The 22,879-nt window shown below is 43.7% G+C and overlaps 1 protein-coding gene across 1 annotated transcript in view; it reads right to left on the reverse strand.

The window, feature by feature from the left end:
• LOC124775110 (ATP-binding cassette sub-family C member 4-like) overlaps window positions 1–22,879 on the reverse strand; it is a 365,777-nt gene that overhangs the window by 274,784 nt on the left and 68,114 nt on the right. The window contains exons 3-4 of the mRNA XM_047249941.1: window positions 21,789–21,923; window positions 6,345–6,549 (exon numbers count right to left, since the gene is read on the reverse strand). Of these exons, the coding sequence (XP_047105897.1) occupies window positions 6,345–6,549; window positions 21,789–21,923 (340 nt within the window). The remainder of the gene's footprint in view (window positions 1–6,344; window positions 6,550–21,788; window positions 21,924–22,879) is intronic.

A 22,879-nucleotide genomic window follows, 5' to 3' on the forward strand; every position in this document is an offset into this window, starting at 1 on the left:
ATTAAGTCGGGTGATGCTGGGGCAATTAGATTAGGAAATGAGACACTTAAAGTAGTAAAGGAGTTTTCCTATTTGGGGAGCAAAATAACTGATGATGGTCGAAGTAGAGAGGGTATAAAATGTAGACTGGCAATGGCAAGGAAAGCGTTTCTGAAGAAGAGAAATTTGTTAACATCGAGTATAGATTTAAGTGTCAGGAAGTCATTTTTGAAAGTTTTTGTATGGAGTGTAGCCATGTATGGAAGTGAAACATGGACGATAAATAGTTTGGACAAGAAGAGAATAGAAGCTTTTGAAATGTGGTGCTACAGAAGAATGATGAAGATTAGATGGGTAGATCACATAACTAATGAGGAAGTACTGAATAGGATTGGGGAGAAGAGAAGTTTGTGGCACAGCTTGACTGGAAGAAAGGATCGGTTGGTAGGACATGTTCTGAGGCATCAAGGGATCACCAATTTAGTATTGGAGGGCAGCGTGGAGGGTAAAAATCGTAGAGGGAGACCAAGAGATAAATACACTAAGCAGATTCAGAAGGATGTAGGTTGCAGTAGGTACTGGGAGATGAAGAAGCTTACACGGGATAGAGTAGCATGGAGAGCTGCATCAAACTAGTCTCAGGACTGAAGACCACAACAACAACAACAATCTTCCACCGACGGAGACATCCAATGCGCCAATGAAGAATCTGCACGGGATGACATTTACGAGAGCTGCATCGCGCACAAGTAGGAGGAAATCCGACGACACGACCCACCAAGGCGGATCAAGGAAGGTCCGACTTAACACTAGCAAATTCCGGGTGGAAATGCTGACCAGTTATACTGTACGTCACATATACCACCCTCTACGGAATCGCGGCTAAGCTGAGTAATAACAGTATCAGTTTAGAAGCCAGGGGATCTTGCAAGTTACCAGCTCTCGAAGTCTGCAGTCTATTTGGGAGAGAAGAGTGCGTAATCGTTATCACCCTCATCACGTTACCTGAACTAGCCACTGGTATAGGATTTCCTTGAAAACTATGCAGGGCCTATATTTATGCATTCAGAGACGACTGGAAGCTGTTTTGAATGCCAACGGTTTTCCTGCACCGTATTATGTATGATAATGTGCTGTGTTTTTGGTTTTTTTCATATTTTTGTCCAGCCCCAGTACAATTCCGATGTGTCAGGTTCTGTTGTTCGTTTCTATATCTACATCGATATTTGCATGGATACTCTGCAAATCACATTTAAGTGTCTGACAGAGGGTTCATCGAATCACCTTTACATTTATCTGTTGTTCCAATCTCGTATAGCGCGCGGTAAGAACGAACACCTACATCTTTCAGTACGAGCTCTGATTTCCCTTATTTGTTTCTTCCTACATAGGTCGGTATCAACAAAATATTTTCACATTCGGAGGTCAAACTTGGTGACTGGAATTTCGTGAGAAGATTCCGTCGCAACGAAAAACGCCTTTGTTTTAATGATGTCCACGCCAAATCCTGTATCATTTCAGTGACTCTCTCTCCCCTATTTCGCGATAATACAAAACGTGACGCTCTTCTTTGAACTTTTTCGATGTACTCCGTCAGTCCTGTCTGGTAAGGATCCCACACCGCGCAGCAGTATTCCAAAAAAGGACGGACAAGCGTAGTGTAGGCAGTCTCCTTAAGATCTGTTACATTTTCTAAGCGTCCTGTCAATAAAATTCAGTCTTTGATTAGCCTTCCCCACACCATTTTCTGTGTGTTCCTTCCAATTTAAGTTCTTCGTAATTGTAATTCCTAGGTATTTAGCTAAATTTAAGGTCTGTAGATTAGCCTGATTTATCCTGGCACCGAAGTTGAAAGGATTCCGTTTAGCACTCGTGTGGATGACCTCATACTTCTCATTATTTAGGGTCAATTGCTAATTTTCTCACCATACAGATACCTTTCCTACATTGTTTTACAATTTGTTTTGATCTGATGACTTTATAGTCGATAAACGATAGCGTCATCTGCAAACAAGCTAAGAAGGCTGCTCAGATTCTCTCCAAAATCTGTTTATATAGATAAGGAACAGCAAAGGCCCTATAACACCATCCTGTGGAACGCCAGAAATCACTTCTGTCTGACTCGATGACTTTCCGTCAGTTGCTACGAACTGTGATCTCTCTGACATCAAATCACGAATCCAGTCACATAACTGAGACGATATTCCATAAGCACACAATTTCACTACAAGCCACGTGTGTAGTACAGTGTCAAAAGCCTTCCGGAAAGCCAGAAATACAGAAACAATCTAAAATCCCCTGTCAATAGCACTCAGCACTTCATGCGAGTAAGCAAGACGTTTCTTACGAACACTTAAAGTCGTGTCGAACGAGGATGTCCAGCATACTGTTGCGGATTGCTTCATGCAGCATGTCAAGATGTTACACTAAACGGTATCTGCAACCTGCTGCATCGGCGGAATGATTGCGTTAATGCTCACGGTGATTTTACCTGAACTGCATACCAATTCTGAACCGTATGGCCATCGGGTGGAAACTTTTTGACCGCCACTTGTATTAAACAGTTACTAATTATCGCCGAGATGGCGAGTCCCATTAAAATCAGGCCTTTGTAGGAAGTTGAATGTTTGCACGAGCCCAATACGCTTGCAAGGTGCTGTTGACCGCTAGGAGACGTCAGTACCTAGCAACTGACGTCCCAGATTACTTCTTCCAGAACTGCTGCAAAAGACATAGTTACAGGGTAATTATTAAGTCGTCGAAACAATGTCATAAATCGGTATAGGGAAACGACTAAATACAACGTGACTGATACAGTAGAAACTCTATTTTGTGTGTGTGTGTGTGTGTGTGTGTGTGTGTGTGTGTGTGTGTGTGTGTGTATGTGTGTGTGTGTGTGTGTGTGTGTGTTTTGCTGTCGCGTTAGCAAGGAAAATTGCCGACAGGGGCGCCGCGAACTGTAGTTACTGCAAATGATGGAGAACCGGGCAGAGAAACTATTTGTTGCTAGAATTTCCCCGTTACTAATTGGTGGTGAGTATGTAGCGAGCTTGCCGTGAAAGTTTCGCAAGACGAAACAAGAACACAAGAGCATAGTGAAGTGGTAAAGGAAGTTCGAGGAGGATGGATGAGTGTGCGACGTGAAATGTTCAGGCCGACCGGGCTTATCACAACAGACAGTGGATCGTGTGAGGGTCGTGATGCTTCAACGTCGATCTGTCGAGCTAGTGCGGAAGTCAACATCTCTCAGCCAGCAGTGTGGAAAATCCTTCGTAAGCGATTAAGAGTGAAACCATACAATTATAGAGTACAAATATGCCGTAATGTCTCGAAAATTGTGGCTTCGCAAGAAAATTAATCTTCGGTGACGAAGCCATTTGTCGCTCTCTGGGGTAGTTCAGTCGACACAACACACATTCTGGAGGTAGAGGATTGATATGCAACTGTCGAACGGGATTCCGAGAAAGTTAACGCGTTCTGAGGCGTGCCCAAAAAGACAATCTATGCACTTTTCTTTTTTGCTGAGGCAACTGTCAATGGCATCACTTAAACTAGACATGCTACAATTGTGGCTCATACCACGACTTGAAAACTGATAGCTGGGATTTCAGCTTTCAAATAGGTGACACTCGTCAGCATTTCCACGATTGTGTGTAAGGTTATGTCAATGAGACGTTACCATGTCGCCGGATAAGCCGCGATGCGGCCGCTGACCTGGCGCTACTCGAATGGACCCTACGGTAGCCGGACTTGACGCTTTGGGGTTTTTTGCGTTACATCAAGGATAGAGTTAATATTCCACTACTACCGCAGATCTTCGACGACTAGTGGCACTTCATTGCAGCAACTGTTCTTACCACCACTCCTGAAGTGCTGGGCCGGATGCTGGACCACTGATTAAATGTGTGCCGCATGACAAAGGCTGGACGCATAGAACACTTATAACCACTGTAAAAAAAAAAAGCTTTGTGAGTTTTTTTTCCACGTACTCCATCATTTGTTACGTTGTATTTGGCCATTTATCTGTACTGTAATTCTTTTTGATGTTTCGTGAACTTCATAAATACCCTGTAGTGTCACTGCAAGCTGTCGACCGTTTTCTTTGGAAGCCGAAGTTTTAAATAGCGGCCAAAGCGAGCAGCGAATCTCACTTTTTGAAAGAAGTCAACGGGTGTTTCCGCCACAACTATAGCAAGCTCGGGCAATATGCTCCAATAGTGTAGATGCCATATTGTAGCAGTATTTCGGAGTTCTGAAGCTTCAGATGATCAGAGACGACTCCCGGTTTCAACGAGCCTATCATGTAAGCACTTATTTGCTTGCCTGCCATAACAACTTAATTGAAAATACTCCGCAAGTTCAACTGCAACTGAACATCGAAGTCACCCATGCTGTCGCTCAGGTAGTGCTTAAAGTTCTACTACCACCGTAGCATCATTTGACATAATCTATTTCTCGCTCGTATTCATTTTCTCGTACATTTCAGTTTATACTGCGTGTGATTTTTCTCCTCTTAATCGAGCAGCTACAACCGGTCGAATAACCTGAACAAGTTGAACAGCTTAATAACGCATTGCCACTCACGTTAATAGAGTGAGATTATTGTATCTATCAGAAGATTTCATTCGATATATCTGTTTCTTTGAGTCGAACTACGCTTCCAGTTCTTCTCACCTGTACTTAAATTGTAATAGCAGCTTGACTATAATGTGGTTGATCAAGTGAGAGGGCAAGCTGAAATACGATTGGATTTCAGAAAGTAAATTACACATTATAATGGCAGGCTAAGTGACTTTTACTGAATGCTGCACCACACTTTAAAGTTACACAGATATACCGGGTGATCCAAAAGTCAGTATAAATTTGAAAACTTAATAAACCACGGAATAATGTAGATAGAGAGGTAAAAATTGAAACACATGCTTGGAATGACATGGGGTTTTATTAGAACCAAAAAAAAACACCCCATATTGCTAGACGCGTGAAAGACCTCTTGCGCCCGTCGTTTGGTGATGATCGTATGCTCAGCCCCCACTTTCGTCATGCTTGGCCTCCCAGGTCACCAGACCTCAGTCCGTGCGATTATTGGCTTTGGGGTTACCTGAAGTCGCAAGTGTATCGTGATCGACCGACATCTCTAGGGATGCTGAAAGACAACATCCGACGCCAATGCCTCACCATAACTCCGGACATGCTTTACAATGCTGTTCACAACATTATTCCTCGACTTCAGCTATTGTTGAGGGATGATGGTGGACATATGAAGCATTTCCTGTAAAGAACACCATCTTTGCTTTGTCTTACTTTGTTATGCTAATTATTGCTATTCTGATCAGACATATCTGTCGGACATTTTTTGAACGTTTGTATGTTTTTGGTTCTAATAAAACTCCATGTCATTCCAAGCATGTGTGTCAATTTGTACCTCTCTATCTACATTATTCCGTGATTTATTCAGTTTTCAAATTTATACTGACTTTTTGATCACCCGGTACAGCACTATTTTTCAGCATAGTCACCAAGTCTCTGCCAATAATGGTCGGAACATTCTATCAATCGTTCAATTTCTAGACGATAGAAATCCGCTCCTTAGTCTCGGAGCCATTCGAGAGCCTTAGAGTGAAAGTCCGCATAGTTGGAAATTTTTTTGCTCTCAGATGTTCTTTCAGCTTGCTGTAAAGACGGAAATCGCATGATGTAAGATCTGTACTCCTTTATCAACATCACCTATATCTGTTAGGTCTCGGTTGTACTGTTGGCACAATTCCACTTCTGCTGAATCGTTGCATTCGGTCCATACACCACCAAAATTCCACAGTGAATCTGTGTGGAATGTAGACGTTTTGCCCACAAGCACCGTACTGCGCCGCATACTACAGCCTTAGAGGTAGCTTCCAGTTGCCGCGCCATTTAACTCGCACATTATAATACACTCGTTATTAGTACCACAGCACAACTGTGTCAGCAGGAAACCCGGAAATCTACCGTCTTCTGACAATGCGCCATCTTGTTGCGCAATGGTCTTAGCGTGGGACGACATGTGGAAGACCCTAGTTACATCTGCAAGCACGAGAGGAAGCTGACCTCTGTTCCACGATCACAACAGAAAGCTGTAGGGCAGCTTTCTGTTTTAGCAAGAGCGAGCGGCGCTAGAGGAGTGTTTTACAAAACTGTTAATAAGATATTTTTCTCCCAGCATTAGCTACAAGGGAATTTCACCATTTTAGTTTGTCACAGATGTTTCTCTTGCCGGTAGGGATTATAGACGGTCGGTGCAGAAAAGAAGCAATCGACGGCTTCCCAGAGCAAACTGATCTCACAGATTTACAACCGCTGCCGCAGCGAAGAGGAAGCAGAGGGCTCACCTTGCGGTAGATGAGACTGCAGCAGGCGACGCGGACGCGCATGCCGACGAGCTGCGCCTCCTTGGAGTTGTGGTGCCAGCAGAAGATGCGCACCAGCACGTTGGCCACCAGCGCCGCCGCGAAGCCGTACTCCTCGGCCACCGGCGGACGCGCGCCCGGCGAGAACACCTTCACCACGCGGCCCACCAGCAGCGGCTGCGTCGACCTGCGGCACACAGGCAGCCACACCACAGTGTAGGCAGCGTCTCAGCACGCCGGTCACACCCTCTCTCAGATATCACCATTGTTTACAGATGATCCATCGTCTCCAGTCCGACCAGCCACTTGGATTAAGTAACATCCTAACTATGTCTGATTCATTATGTGTCCTACGAGCAGCAAATACACCATCAAGAATGGGTGATAACAACATTTATCTGTTGAAAGTAATGGAGAAGGTGTAGCATCACAAACACAGAAAGCTTCCCTTAAATGATCATTTCATTTGATAAGTTTTAAGGTTTTGCATCACCTCGGTTCCGAGGGTTCCGTAACCTATACAGACAATTGGAATAGAGATCAACATAAAAATCATTTCCGCCCTCATTATTGCTCATGAGAACCACACATTGCATGCTGTACCACCACACAGCGAGACCTTCAGAGGTGGTGGTCCAGATTGCTGTACACACCGGTACCTCTAATACCCAGTAGCACGTCCTCTTGCATTGATACGTGCCTGTATCCGTCGGGGCATACTAACCACAAGTTCATCGAGGCACTGTTGGTCCAGATTGCCCCACTCCTCAACGGCCATTCGGTGTAGATTCCACAGAGTGGTTGTTGGGTCACGTCGTCCATAAACAGCCCTTTTCATTCTATCCCAGGCATGTTCGATAGGGTTCATGTCTGCAGAACATGCTGGCCACTCTAGTCGTTATCCTGAAGGAAGTCATTCACAAGATGTGCACGATGGGGGCGCGAATTGTCGTCCATGAAGATGAATGGCTCGCCAATATGGTGCCGATATGGTTGTACTATCGGTCGGAGGATGGCATTCACGTATCGCACAGCCATTACGGTGCATTCCATGACGACCAGCGGCGTTCGTCGGCCCCACATAATGCCACTCCAAAACAGAAGGGAACCTCCATCTTGCTGGACTCGCTGGACAGTGTGTCTTAGGCGTTCAGCCTGATCGGGTTGCCTTCAAACACGTCTCCGACGATTTTCTGGTTGAAGGCATATGCTACACTCGAAGGTGAAGAGAATGTGATGCCAATCCTGATCGGTCCATTTGTACCACGCTGCATGGTGTCGTGATTGCAAAGATGGACCTCGCCACGGACGCCGGGAGTGAAGCTGCGCATCGTGCAGCCTATTGCGCACCGTTTGAATCGTAACAGGACGACCTGTGGCTGCACGAAAAGCATTATTCAATATGGTGGCGTGGCGGTCAGGGTTCCTCCGAGCCATAATCAGTAGGTAGCGGTCATCCATTGCAGTAGTAGCCCTTGGGCGGCCTGAGCGAGGCATGCCATCGACAGTTCCTGTCTCTCGGTATTTCCTCAATGTCCGAACAACATCGCCTTGGTTCACTCCGAGACGCCTAGCCATTTCCCTTGTTGAAAGCCCTTCCAGGCACAAAGTAACAATGGGAACGTGATCGAACCGCAGTATTGAACTACAGACAACACGGGCCGTATACCTCCTTCCTGGTGGAACGATATGCTTAAAATTCTAGTACAAGATCACATGACAGGTGTATTGTGTTGGAGTAGTATTAGCCTGCCTTATGATTCTCTTTTCACAGCGGCCTGTACATTAGGGGCAAATAAATGATTTTGAAGCCTCTGATGTGCAGCCTGACCTGCGTGGTAGGTATGTTGTGAGAGTAGTATGGGCCTGCTTTATTCACTGTCTTGGAGGGGCACACATGCCAATGAGCATAGCAGGTTACAGATTGAGATGGATAGAGGAGCAGATGGACAGAGTGAGGGGAAAAGGAAAAATGCAGTGAGAGAGTAGGAGGGGGAGATACTCGAGGTAGGTGGCAGTTTAGAAGGGTGTAAGTAGTTGCATATGGAAGTGGGTGAGGCAGAGATGGAGAGAGAGAGGGGGAGAAGAATATGATAAGGAGGAGGAGGAGGGAGGAACATATGGTGAGAAAAAGGGGATTGAAGAAATCGACAAACAGAAGTGAAGGAGGAGATTAAGAGTGAGTGGTGAGGACTTCAGATGTTAAGTCCCATAGTGCTTGGAGCCATTTTTTTTAATTGATCAAAAGACGAGCAAAACCACACACATCAACTTTCCAAAAAAAATATGGAGTTTAGTGGTTTCATTTACAACTCACCAAATCCATCTCGTTCTTTAAACATCGCTCATTGTCTACAAGCACTATCAGGAACTCTCTCCTATCTGTCGCTCATGTACCAAGGGTGTTACATGTTACACTGTACTATTAGCTTCAATTTGATGGCATTTGTCTTTAATTGTTTAGTTAAAATCCACAAGACAGTGGCCAATGAAAAGCATCCGTTGCTCAGTGTGAAAGCAGCTTCTTCGTTTAAAGCACGCTTCCATCACGGACAATGGTGCCAATCAAATCCCATTTCAACAGTTCCTCCAGCGCCCAGGGAGTGACTGCAGGCGCTGGCGCCAACGTTGTTAGAGAGTTGGTAACATCCACACTTAGGCGGTCTCCTGAACGTGAGGCTAATTAGGGGAAATACCTGGATGTAAAGCCTTTCTGGGGAGGTACTGATGCGGACCTTCCTCGTGTGGGTAGGACGTAGGTAGAGAGCCCTCTGGGGTAATTGGAATTTTAGTGTATATGTTGCAAATAGTCTGGATATTCGTTTTGACATGTGATCTTGTACTAGAATTTTCAGTACCTTTTTTGCGGATTACTTTGTCAAAAACTTTCTCACAGTTTACAAAGGCAATGAGCGTTTCAGTGTTAAACTGTGCTTCGATCAGGTCTCACACTGTTTCCGTGAATCATATACTATAATACTGAACAAGCGGAGTAAATATAACATAAAATTCAAAAAACCTAACTACGCGAAAGCATCGACTGTAAATTCTACCATTACAATTGTTATTGCTGTGGTGGAAGACGACATTAATTGGCCTGATACCAGTAGAGATGAGAAAGGATTATTGTAACAACGACACTGCTAGTATTACATCAAAATAGTGGAGCAAGGATACAACGGTTGAATTATGTTAACGGCAGTATACTTACAAATTGTCGACCGATTCTGAAAATTCCATTCGTTTTCGCGTTCTTATCAACGTATAATAGTCCACTTCTTTATTAAAATGACTGCAGAAAGAAGCATTCGATAAATAAATTATTAGATTAAAAGGTAAGGATCAAGATGATGCAGCAAGCTAAAATGGAGTGTATCCGTCAAATATACAGCATTGGAAGTTTCGGCAGCAACATTTACCTCGGAATAAAGTTGCTGTTTCGTAGACCAGAGATTTCGAGCATGGGTGAGAGTTTTATACGTGCAGTTAGAGTGTGTCTGCTCTCGCTAACGTTTACTGAACAACACAAGTGTGATATTTGTGCTTACGATCACATAAGGATGTGTCAAATTAACAAAGTATACTGACTTAATTACTATGTCGTCGAATACCAAATAAAGAAATGGAGGGACGGGGGACTTGCCATTTTCTGATAATAAGGAATAATATTAAACGTCGCAAACTGGTTCAGAAATTAATTAGGAAATATTTGGGCCAAACAAGGTGCCAAGAGCCGTATGTAAGTGATTCGTCACCACTTTATATTTCAAATCGGATGTGGCAATAATCGTCATGATATCCTCGCAACAAACGGCACCATCTCTGCTCGTGGGAAATGTAGGCAAATGTATGCGAAAGATTCGGTTTCGCCAGGTTTATCAGTAGTGCACCTAGAAATTTCATTACATAGGAAACCGACAATAAATATTTTAAATACAGCAACGTAACTACTGTTACCAACTTTTTCTTCTTAGGAACGAATTTTGGATTAAGTTAATTTCAAAATGATTAAAAATCTATTAAATAGCACGAGATTTTCCCGATTGTTTCCATAGTACTTAAGTACATGGCGTTGCCCGGATATGTATTTATTCCAGTCTTCTATTAGCCCACCTTCTCCTTCACATCCGTTCTGTCCACCTCCTCCACCCCACCCCCACCACTCTCTGTCCATCTGCTCCTGCTCCTCTTCCTGTCCATCTTCTCCTCTCGCTCTCTCTGTCTATCTGCTCCCCCCCCTTCAGTTCACCTGCCCCTACCCCTGTGTCCATCCACTTCTCCCCCCACCCTGTTCGTCTCGTCCTCTTTCCTTTTTCTGTCCCGCTCCAACTTTTCCCTTTCTCTGTCCATTTCCTCCTCTCCCTTACTCTGCTCATCTCATTTTTCCCCTCTTTCTGCCCATCTCTTCCTCCCCTTGCTTCTGTGCATCCCTTCCTCTTCCCTTTCTCTCCCCTCATCTCGCCACTCTCTGTCCATTTCCCCCTTTCCTTCTATATGTTCATCTCCTACTTCCCCCCCCCCCCCCCCATCTCCTCCTTCCCCTTCGCTGTCGGTCCATCTTCTCCAACCTCATCTCTCCCCGCGTTATCACACTCACCCCAATAAGAGGCTAGCGGTTCTTACCACCATAGTATTTATTTTCTAGATTGTAACTATCATGTATACCAAATTTGGTTGAAATCGTTACAGGGGGTTTAAGATGAGCTTTTTACCTACGGATTAGCCCGAGTACGGACATCTCAAATATATATCAGATATATTTCACACATATTTAACAGATTTTACACGAATTTATACACATATTTTATCTGTTTCTCTAGCGAATTTCATCCTGCAGTTTCATCTTCACACAGCTCAATGTTTGTGAGGTCGTATCTTCTGAACTATATGCTGTTCAATGAAATAATTTTGCAGATACCACCAGTGGTATATGTGCCTACAGTCTGCGAAATTTGCTGTGGATAGAATTAGTAGTAAAGAAGTCGTAAATTAAAATGTCTTGCATGATGAAGTTGTTTTTCACGCATCTCAGTAATTGACGTCATAACTCCTGAACTACATGTCGTACAATGATATGTTTCTATAGATACATTCAGCGACACTTGTGCATACTGTCTGCTAAAACAGTAGTTAATATCATTAATAGCAACGAATTAATAAATTTAAACGTCATGCATGATGCGGCAGATTTTCACGAATCTCAGTGTTTATGACATCACGTCTCCTGAACTATTTGCCGTACAGTGACATAATTTGGCTGCTACACTGAGTGGTATATTTGAGTACTGACTGCAAAATTGTCACGAATACTGTTAGTAGAAGAGAAGTAACAAAACTTCATGCTTCATGTGGTAGATTTACTCCATGAACAGCGAAAATGTCGTAAGTGATAAACTTTTTTTCCTTTCATCATTTTGAGGAGGTTTCCAGAGAGTATAAGTTTCGTAAAGGTTTGAAATTATGTGTACAATTTGTTGCAAGTCACTAAGTGCTCTTGTTCTCAAATACTGGATGACTAAAGTATGGTCATTCGCGCGTCGCTGGCTACACTGCTTTTTCGCCCTCCGTCCCACCCCTTTGACAGGTAGGTTTTTCTTATCCCTACAGTGATTCTTTCCAGACGGCAGATATGTGTACCAAGTTTGATTGAAATAGGTCCAGTGCAACATACATACATTCACATATACATACCTACATCCATTTTTATAATATGTGTGGATGTACAGGCACTACAGTAATAATCATGCTCAATATAAAACATGTTGTTGTTGTTGTGGTCTTCAGTCCTCAGACTGGTTTGATGCAGTTCTCCATGCTATTTTATCCTGTGCAAGCTTCTTCATCTCCCAGTACCTACTGCAACCTACATCCTTCTGAATCTGCTTAGTGTATTCATCTCTTGGTCTCCCTCTACGATTTTTACCCTCCACGCTGCCCTCCAATGCAAAATTTGTGATCCCTTGATGCCTCAGAACATCTCCTACCAACCGATCCCTTCTTCTAGTCAAGTTGTGGCACAAACTCCTCAAAATTGTTCAAATGACTCTGAGCACTATGGGACTTAAATTCTGAGGTCATCAGTCCCCTAGAAGTTAGATCTACTTAAACCTAACTAACCAAAGGACAGCACACACATCCATGCCCGAGGCAGGATTCGAACCTGCGAACGTAGCGGTCGCGCGGTTCCAGACTGTAGCGCCTAGAACCGCTCGGCCACACCGGCCGGCTTAGTAGATTTGTTGCATCTTCTGAGTGTTCAGCCAATAACACGCAGGCTTTGGTTCGATTGAATAACATCGGGGAGAGGCTACAACCCTGTCTCACTCCCTTCTCAACCACTGCTTCCCTCGACTGTTATAGCTGCCATCTGGTTTCTGTACAAATTGCAAATAGCCTTACGCTCCCTGTATTTTACCCTTACCACCTTCAGAATTTGAAAGAGAGTATTCCATTCAACATTGTCAAAAGCTTTCTCTAAGTCTACAAATGCTAGAAACGTAGGTTTGCCTTTCCTTAATCTTTCTTCTAAGATAAGTCGTAGGGTCAGTATTGCTTCACATGTTCCAATATTTCTACGGAATCCAAACTGATCTTCCCCGAGCTCGGCTTCTACCAGATTTCCATTCGTCTGTAAAGAATTCGTGTTAGTATTTTGTAGCTGTGGCTTACTAAACTGATAGTTCGGTAATTTTCACATCTGTCAACATCTGCTTTCTTTGAGATTGGAATTATTATATTCTTCTTGAAGTCTGTATGTATATATAAAACACCTCTGTTACCCATTATCAGTCTCTGTCTCGAAAAATAATAAGAAAATTTACGGTGAACAAGAACTTTAACAAAATATTTACAATGTTAACCGGTAATGCTAACAGATGGCACTGTTTAAACAGCTGGAGCTTGTCGGCGACGTTAATTAACGTTGAAATATTTACATATTGATATCTCTTGTTGACGTTTCTTGTTTACACTCACTCCACTGTGGGCTTCTTGTTCGTGGCTGTGTACACTGCAGCGTCTGTTCATAGGTTTACACGGAAAACAATGCTCAGAAAGAAACAGTAATCGTCAGATGAAGTTACGTCAAATCAACAGCTGAACAATGTTAGAGAACTAGAAACGATGTAGTACTGTACCAACATGACAAATGATGCTGAAGTCTGAAGGCACATTGGAAAGTGAGAAAAGAAATCTGCATCAATTAAATGAGACTAGCAGACGAGACAGTAACATTTTCAAAGGGTACTGAATGGGTAAGAAGAAAGGATACCAAAGTTGCTGAGTGGAGCAGATTAAATTTATCCATGAAAGAAGAGGCTTACAAAGTTCGAACGTTTCTTGTGAATCGTAGTATGGGACGCTTACAAGGTGGGATTTACAGAAGAGCTAGGAAGATCCAACGACGAGGAGCACATTTCGTCTCCGAATAGTACAGCAACGGTGAGAGCGCTACGGAGATCCTCAACGAACTCCAGCGGCAGACACTACAAGAGAGGCATTGCGCATCAGGGTGGGGTTAACTTTTGAAGTTCTTAAGAGAGTGCGTTCCGAGAAGAGTCGGGCAACATATTATTTTCTCCTACATACAAGTCGCGAAATGGCTACGACGAGATAATCTTAGGTAGAACTCAAGTAGAGGTTTACCGGCAGTGGTGCTTCCCATGCACCATTCACTAACCGAACGGAAAGGAAGCAGATTATAATGGTGCCATGAGCACTCTCCGCCAGATACCGTAACGTTACTTGTGAAGCGTAGTAGTTGACGTAGAAAGCCATTACACGAAAGAATCCTTGAATATAAACAGAAGGATAGCGTAAGTTATAACTACAGAAAACATTCTAATAACAACGATGAATAACCATTTAAAGTGTCCTATAAACTGTCTTTTAGGATAAAATGTGGCATTTTTTATAATGTTCATCCAACATTTCCATTAGTGTTATCTAAAACATGACTGCTCCGCTAATCCGAATAAGCAAGTCTCCCCATGACGTTACAGAACACTTATGGTGCGATAAGAAATACGATACCGTAGCTTTACTTATTTGTTCCTGTAGAATCTTCTATAAAGTTTGAAGATCGTCAATACCAACTCAAGTAACGTTAATGACTGCATAAGTAGTTTCCGAACGTACAATAAACTGTAATTTGACTTTAGATGTAGCTTCTGTCGTAAACAAACGTATCAATCAGCCACATAATAAATGAAACATTGCACTAGCGTATCAGCGTAATAAAAGTGCGTGACATGTATATATTATTGAAACGTGAGCTACAGAATTCCAAATAAAAGTACATATAACTGTTAATTATGAGTATTTACTCGTATGCAACTAGAAAATACATAATACCTAGAGAAATTTTTTTATACAGGGAAGTTGCGGCATTCAAAATTCAGTCGAAAAAAGCATAATGATGATCAATATATGAACGTATTACACCAATTTCTCTTGTGTAAAAATGAAAAATGCGGCTCGCATAAACCAAATTTTAAAAAAATGCATTGTAGCTGTATTTTTTTCGAGTAATTTAACCAACTGACACGAAACTTAACCACCATTATAATGGTTAGCATAGCATATCTGTTGCCAGAACTAACAAAGAAGTTGCAATGAAGCTGATAATTCATTATTTAAGACCTGATACAGCTAAAAATTAATTTAGATGAAGTATAAGAATCCTGGTGATATAACTAAAAATATTCTGCAAGCAGAATTTTTCCCTGTTTTACACTGGTTTCAGTATACAACGATGGTTCTAAGAGGCACACCAGTGTGAAAAATAGAAGTTACTTCATCCAGGTTTCGAATTCCAACGATTCGGGTTATCTCGCAATGTGTAAAGATGAATAAAAGCCTTAATTCACCTCATAGATGACAATTACAAATTTTTACGCACCTCGTGACAATACACACACACACACACATACACACACACACATGTACATGACTCTTAGGAGGGGGGGGGGGGGAGAGAGAGAGAGGGTCGTATATACAATTTTGTTTTTGCAGTGTGTAGCGCAAGACAGCTCAAACAACAAATGCTCATCAAGGGTTTTCCAGCGAAGCCCATTGGCGACAGAGTGCGTCTGTCTGATTCCCATTACAAACAAAAACATTCTTCAAGCGGAATTTTATCTGTCCATTCGTCCAAACTAGTGTAGACGATATTTGTTTTACCGGTATGTTTTAACAAGGATAGTAAAACCTGAAGAATAAGGACTACCCTAGCAGCGACTGAGCAGCGCTGCTGCATGGCGGTAGCAATCAGCGCAACCAGGGCACTGCTCAGTCGCCGCTGAAATACTAGTTAGTGTTCGTGTTTTACTGTCTACATTAATACTGTCTACAATAATATCGTAGATCGATAAAACGAACATCGCACTAGGCTAATTTGGAATTGCTCTGTCAACTGGATACGGAAAATTGCGCTTTAATAATCATTTTGTTTGTTACGGGAAACAAACTGACGCCTGCTGTCGATAATGGCGTCGCATGAAACGCTTGATGAACATTATTTGTTTTTCCTGACTCCAGCAACACACTGCAAATACGATATTGCTAATATCTGCCTGAAAGACCTGAGTCGAAAAAAGGCCCCGGGAGTAGACAACACTCCATTCGAACTACTGACGGCCTTGGGAGAGCCAGTCCTGACAAAACTCTACCATCTGGTGAGCAAGATGTATGAGACAGGCTTCAAGAAGAATATAATAATTGCAATCCCAAAGAAAGCAGGTGTTGACAGATGTGAAAATTACCGAACTATCAGTTTAATAAGTCACGGCTGCAAAATACTAACGCGAATTCTTTACAGACGAATGGAAAAACTAGTAGAAGCCGACCTTGGGGAAGATCAGTTTGGATTCCATAGAAATATTGGAACACGTGAGGCAATACTGACCCTACGGCTTATCTTAGAAACTAGATTAAGGAAAGGCAAACCTACGTTTCTAGCATTTGTAGACTTAGAAAAAGCTTTTGACAATGTTGACTGGAATACTCTCTTTCAAACTCTGAAGGTGGCAGGGGCAAAATATAGGGAGCGAAAGGCTATTTACAATTTGTACAGAAACCAAATGGCAGTTATAAGAGTTGAGGGGCATGAAAGAAAAGCAGTGGTGGGAAGGGAGTGAGACAGGGTTGTAGCCTCTCCCTGATGTTATTCAATCTGTACATTGAGCAAGCAGTGAAGGAAATAAAAGAAAAATTCGGAGTAGGTATTAAAATCCATGGAGAAGAAATAAAAACTTTGAGGTTCGCCGATGACATTGTAATTCTGTCAGAGACAGCAAAGGACTTGGAAGAGCAGATGAAAGGAATGGATAGTGTCTTGAAAGGAGGATATAAGATGAACATCAACAAAAGCAAAACGAGGATAATGGAATGTAGTCGAATTAAGTCGGGTGATGTTGAGGGTATTAGATTAGGAAATGAGACACTTAAAGTAGTAAAGGAGTTTTGCTATTTGGGGAGCAAAATAACTGATGATGGTCGAAGTAGAGAGGATATAAAATGTAGACTGGCAATGGCAAAGAAAGCGTTTCTGAAGAAGAGAAATTTGTTAAAATCGAGCATAGATTTAAGTGTCAGGAAGTCATTTCTGAAATTATTTGTATGGAGTGTAGCCATGTATGGAAGTGAAACATGGACGATAAATAGTTTAGACAAGAAGAGAATAGAAGCTTTCGAAATGTGGTGCTACAGAAGAATGCTGAAGATTAGATGGGTAGATCACATAACTAATGAGGAGGTATTGAATAGAATTGAGGAGAAGAGGAGTTTGTGGCACAACTTGACTGGAAGAAGGGATCGGTTGGTAGGACATGTTCTGAGGCATCAAGGGAACACCAATTTAGTATTGGAGGGCAGCGTGGAGGGTAAAAATCGTAGAGGGAGACCAAGAGATGAATACACCAAGCAGATTCAGAAGGATGTAGGTTGCAGTAGGTACGGGGAGATGAAGAAGCTTGCGCAGGATAGAGTAGCATGGAGAGCTGCATCAAACCAGTCTCAGGACTGAAGACCACAACAACAACAACAATATCTGCCTAAACAACAGAGAAAATTCGACGTACAGCTCTTAGGAGGGACACGCTACGTTAAGTATATACAGGGTGACAGTTATTGACTACATGAAGTAAAATCGTCATAACTTCTGAATGGTTTGCGTTAGGATGTTCAAACTGCGCGGTTGGCCGCGGGGCGTGTTGGTAATTATTACGCGCATGTGCATGCGCCTTGTTGTTGTTGTCGGCCATTTGAACACAACGGGTTCGTCATTAAGCAAAATTGGCGCATTTGGGGGACTGAGAAGCCGCATTTCGCGATCGAGAAGTCTCTCCACCCTCAACGGATGACTGTGTGGTGTGCAAAGTCCAGTCACAGAATAATCGGTGCGATATTCCTTTATGACACGGAGACTACCGAACGGTACTTGAAGGTTTTGGAAGGTGATCTCAACCCCGTTATCCTGCATTCGACAAGATGTGGTTCGTGCAAGACGGAGCTCGACCCCATCGAAGCAGGAATGTATTGGATGACCTTTTGGGCCGCATTCTGGCTCTGGGGTAGCCAGAGGCCATTGGCATGGGCCTCGATTGGCCGCCATATTCTTCGGATCTCCTTTTTGTGCCACTGTATTAAAGAGAAGTTCTATAGCAGTAACCCAAAAACCATTGCTGAGCTGAAAACAGCCGCCGGCCGGAGTGGCCGAGTGGTTCTACGCGCTTCAGTCTGGAACCGCGCGACCGCTACGGTCGCAGGTTCGAATCCTGACTCGGGCATGGATGTGTGTGATGTCCTTAGGTTAGTTAGGTTTCAGTAGTTCTAAGTTCTAGGGGACTGATGACCTGAGATGTTAAGTCCCACAGTTCTCAGAGCCATTTGAACCATTTGAAAACAACCATTCAGGAGGTCATCGACAGCGTAGATCTTCCCACTCCCCAGCGGGTCCCGCAGAATTTCGCTATCAGTCGGAGCCACATCATCGCCAATGATGGCGGGCTTATCGAACACGTCATAACGTAAATTTAAATATCTGTAGTGACGTTTACATGTTGAATAAAGTGTGTGCACGCCGTAGTTTGAAACTAATTTACGTTTTTTTCATATAATTCAATAGTTGTCATCGACTGCCTGAAAAAAAAAATACTGAGCACCCAGAAGGCAACGACGAAATGAAATTTCACGAATTCAGAAAGTGTGTGATGTTTTTTCAGTAATTACAAAATCGAGTCAAAGTTAAAAACAACTTGGCAGTATGAGCCCACTTATCAGTATGACGTTGCACCCACTCTGGCCAAGAGGCAAGCACTGATTCAGTTGGGAATTGTGTCATAAAGCCACTGTGTTTTTTCCTGAGGCAAGCTGGGCCACAACTGTTGTAACCGGTCCTTGATATCCTCGACAGTGGCACTGGGACGGAATCGACACCGAGCGAGGTGGCGCAGTGGTTAGCACACTGGACTCGCATTCGGGAGGACGACGGTTCAATCCCGTCTCCGGCCATCCTGATTTAGGTTTTCCGTGATTTCCCTAAATCGCTTCAGGCAAATGCCGGGATGGTTCCTTTGACAGGGCACGGCCGATTTCCTTCCCCATCCTTCACTCACCCGTGCTTGCGCTCCGTCTCTAATGACCTCGTTGTCGACGGGACGTTAAACACTAATATCCTCCTCCTCCTCCACGGAATCGACGTCCGATCTTAGCCACACATGTTACGACGGTGACAGATATGGTGACTTTGTTGGCCACGGGAGTATCTCAGTATAACATAGACAGTTCATAGAGACAGTTCCTAAGACGAACATGGTCTTGTTGAAAAATGGCACCATGATACTGCCGCATGAGTTGTAACACACGAGGACACAAAAAGTCCGTGACATACCATCGTGCGTCAAAGTTCCCTCCATCAGCACCAGCAATGACCTGAAGTCAACCCCATGTTCCCCCACACCACGACGCCACCAGTAACACCACTGCACTGCGCCTCTCCCAGACAACGGATGAATGAGACCGTCCTGCATATCGCCGCTGTACTCAAAGACGGTGGTCACCAGGTGAAGTGCAGAACTGAAATTCACCGCTGGACACAGCACTCCTTGCTTGCTGGTCACGGCAGCACTCTGAACACAACCTTCTGTGTTGTGACATTAACGGCAGCCCAGGCGTGAGATTATAATTCCTTACACGGCTGCTGCTAGTCTTTGAACAAAGATATGGGATGACGCAAAATGCACGTCGATAACCTATTCTCCGATGACAGGCGCACAATGAAGGAGCTAAGACGTGCTCGGTACAGAATACTCCGATCCTCCGTTGTGGGGGTCAGACATGGTCGACCGGGACCTTGACGACGCGTGCCCTCACGTTTCCATGCAGTTCAATAACGGTCCACTGTCACATCCGAACACCCCACAAATCTGTATATTCGACCACCCGGCCAAATAAAGACCAACAACAAGGCCCCTTTCCAACTGTCTCAGGTGCGGATAGAGCTGTCTCAGAGAAGTACGAGGCGTCTCCGTCTCCTTTACAGTGTTCGCTCAACAACTAGCGCTGTCCGCCTCGGTAGCTGTGCAGTCAGAGCGGTGGATTCCTAACTGATGGGTCCCGGGCTCGATTCCCGGCCGGGTCAGAGACTTTCTGCACTCGGAGACTAGGCGTTGTGCTGTCCTCATGCTCGTATCGTCATAACTGACATTCCACTCTTGAAATTGTTATATGGACACGACCCGGATGCCAGTTAAGACAAAAAATCTAACGCTGCTCACGCTGCTTATATTCACTATTGGCCATTAAAATTGCTACATCACGAAGATGACATGCTACAGACGCGAAATTTAACCGACAGGAAGAAGATGCTGTGATATGCAAATGATTAGCTTTTCAGAGCATTCACACAAGGTTAGCGCCGGTGGAGACACCTACAATGTGCTGATATGAGGAAAGTTTCCAACCGATTTCTCATACACAAACAGCAATTGACCGGAGTTGTCAGGCGAAACGTTGTTGTGATGCCTCGTGTAAGGAGGAGAAATGCGTACCATCACGTTTCCGACTTTAATAGAGGTCGGATTGTAGCCTATCGCGATTGCGGTGTATCGAATCGCAACATTGCTGCTCGCGTTGGTCGAGATCCAATGACTGTTAGCAGAATATGGAATCGGTGGGTTCAGGAGGCTAATACGGAACGCCGTGCTGGATCTCAACGGCCTCGTATCACTAGCAGTCGAGATGACAGGCATCTTATCCGCATTGCTGTAACGGATCGTGCAGCCACGTCTCGATCCCTGAGTCAACAGATGGGGACGTTTGCAAGACAACAACCATCTGCACGAACAGTTCGACGACGTTTGCAGCTGCATGGACTATCAGCTCGGAGACCATGGCTGCGGTTACCCTTGACACTGTATCACAGACAGGAGCGCCTGCCACGGTGTACTCAACGACGAACCTGGGGGCGCGAATGGTAAAACGTCATTTTTTCGGATGAATCCAGGTTCTGTTTACAGCATCATGATGGTCGCATCCGTGTTTGACGTCATCGCGGTGAACGCACATTGGAAGCGTGTATTCGTCATCGCCATACTGGCGTATCACCCGGCGTGATGGTATGGGATGCCATTGGTTACGCGTCTCGGTCACCTCCTGTTCGCATTGATGGCACTTTGAACAGTGGGCGTTACATTTCAGATGTGTTACGACCCGTGGCTGTACCCTTCATTCGATCCTTGCGAAACCGTACATTTCAGCAGGAGAATGCACGACCGCATGTTACAGGTCCTGTACGGGCCTTTCTGGATACAGAAAATGTTCGACTGCTGCCCTGGCCAGCACATTCTCCAGATCTCTCACCAACTGAAAACGTCTGGTCAATGGTGGCTGAGCAACTGGCTCGTCACAATACGCCAGTCACTACTCTCAATGAACTGTGGTATCGTGTTGAAGCTGGATGGGCAGCTGTACCTGTACACGCCATCAAAGCTCTGTTTGACTCAATGCCCAGGCGTACCAAGGCCGTTATTACGGCCAGAGGTGGTTGTTCTGGGTACTGATTTCTCAGGATCTATGCACCCAAATTGCGTGAAAATGTAATCATATATCAGTTCTAGTATAATATATTTGTCCAATGAATACCCATTTCTTCGTGTAGCAGTTTTAATGGCCAGTAGTGTACCTGACCAGACCTGGCTACAAAACTGAACATGAACAACACAAACTCATACTGGTGGCCTTTCGACCTCACACACACAATTACAATCTAACGATTTAATACCCACCGATGGCGTGTTTTCTTAAATATGCGAAGTTACATTGAAATCAAACCATGTCTTCTGGGCGCTTCACTTCCTTTATCAGTTAGTGTATAAAGTACAGCTCATATTTCTAAAAGTGTCAATGCTCTTTGCCGACTATACTTACCTCAATACAACGAACTCCGCAAAAGACAGGAATGCACAGAAAGTGACAGACTTCCAGAAGGTAACCACCAGAGCCTTCATGAGGCTCGGCTTACGGTCACGAGTCTTGGACTTCTCCAGTTGTTTCTCCCAGTTTCTGCAATCAGAAACAAAGTTTGCTTAGACATCGTTCTCGTCGTCAAAAATGAACATGGTTTGGCTGATAAATTCTGGTTGCTCGATTGTCTGCTATTGCCTTTCACGTAGGCTGCTCAGAAACAACAAGCTTATTTCTAGAATGAATCTTTCACTCTGTAGCGGATTATGCACTTTTCTCAAACTTTCTGACAAATTACAACTGTGCGGTGGACCTGCATTCTATCCTGAAGTCTTTTATTTCTCTGGAGACACTCCTGCCTATTGAATTATACGGCCTATCTCGCAACCCATCCTCAGAGCGTTCATTTTAATAGTAGCCCTCATCTAATAGCTCTCCTGGAAGAAAGGAATGTTGATTCCTTAAGTTGTGCAAGTTAGTTTCTGTGAACTCTACTCCGGTTTTGACATAGAGTAAGTTGAGTATGTACTACAGAAACGATCTCGAAAGTATGATCTGTTTGCGAAATGCATGCTGGCCCGGCAGACAGTTTTAATTTGGCAGTAAGTTTCAAGCAGGCAAAATAGCCACATAAAAATTATTAATATCTTTCTTTCTCTCTTTCTTTTTCTTCGTTTAACACGAAATGAGAACACTTAGCAATTGAAATAAGACGTTCATAATTCATACTCAATAATTACTATTATTGCGTAACTTGTTACAGCAAAGTTGTTTCTCGTGATCTATATTTTGGTTATGTTATGTCACATCAGGAAATGTTACAGTTTGTAACTTACAAGTATTTTTATTTTCTACGTCAGTAAGTCATGGTTAAATGAGTTTTCTTTGTAAACCTAACGTTTTGTCCCCTTCTACATGGGCTGGATAAACATATGGAAACACCGCGAGAAATACATGTTTCAACATACAGTAAATGCAAATGCTAGCCAAGGCTGCGAGTTGCGCTGTTGTATTCAACCACGAACGGCATCTGTGCAATGTCCTCAATACGTCGC

The sequence above is a fragment of the Schistocerca piceifrons genome, chromosome 2 (genome assembly GCF_021461385.2).
Source record: "Schistocerca piceifrons isolate TAMUIC-IGC-003096 chromosome 2, iqSchPice1.1, whole genome shotgun sequence".
Taxonomy (NCBI): Eukaryota; Metazoa; Arthropoda; class Insecta; order Orthoptera; family Acrididae; genus Schistocerca; species Schistocerca piceifrons.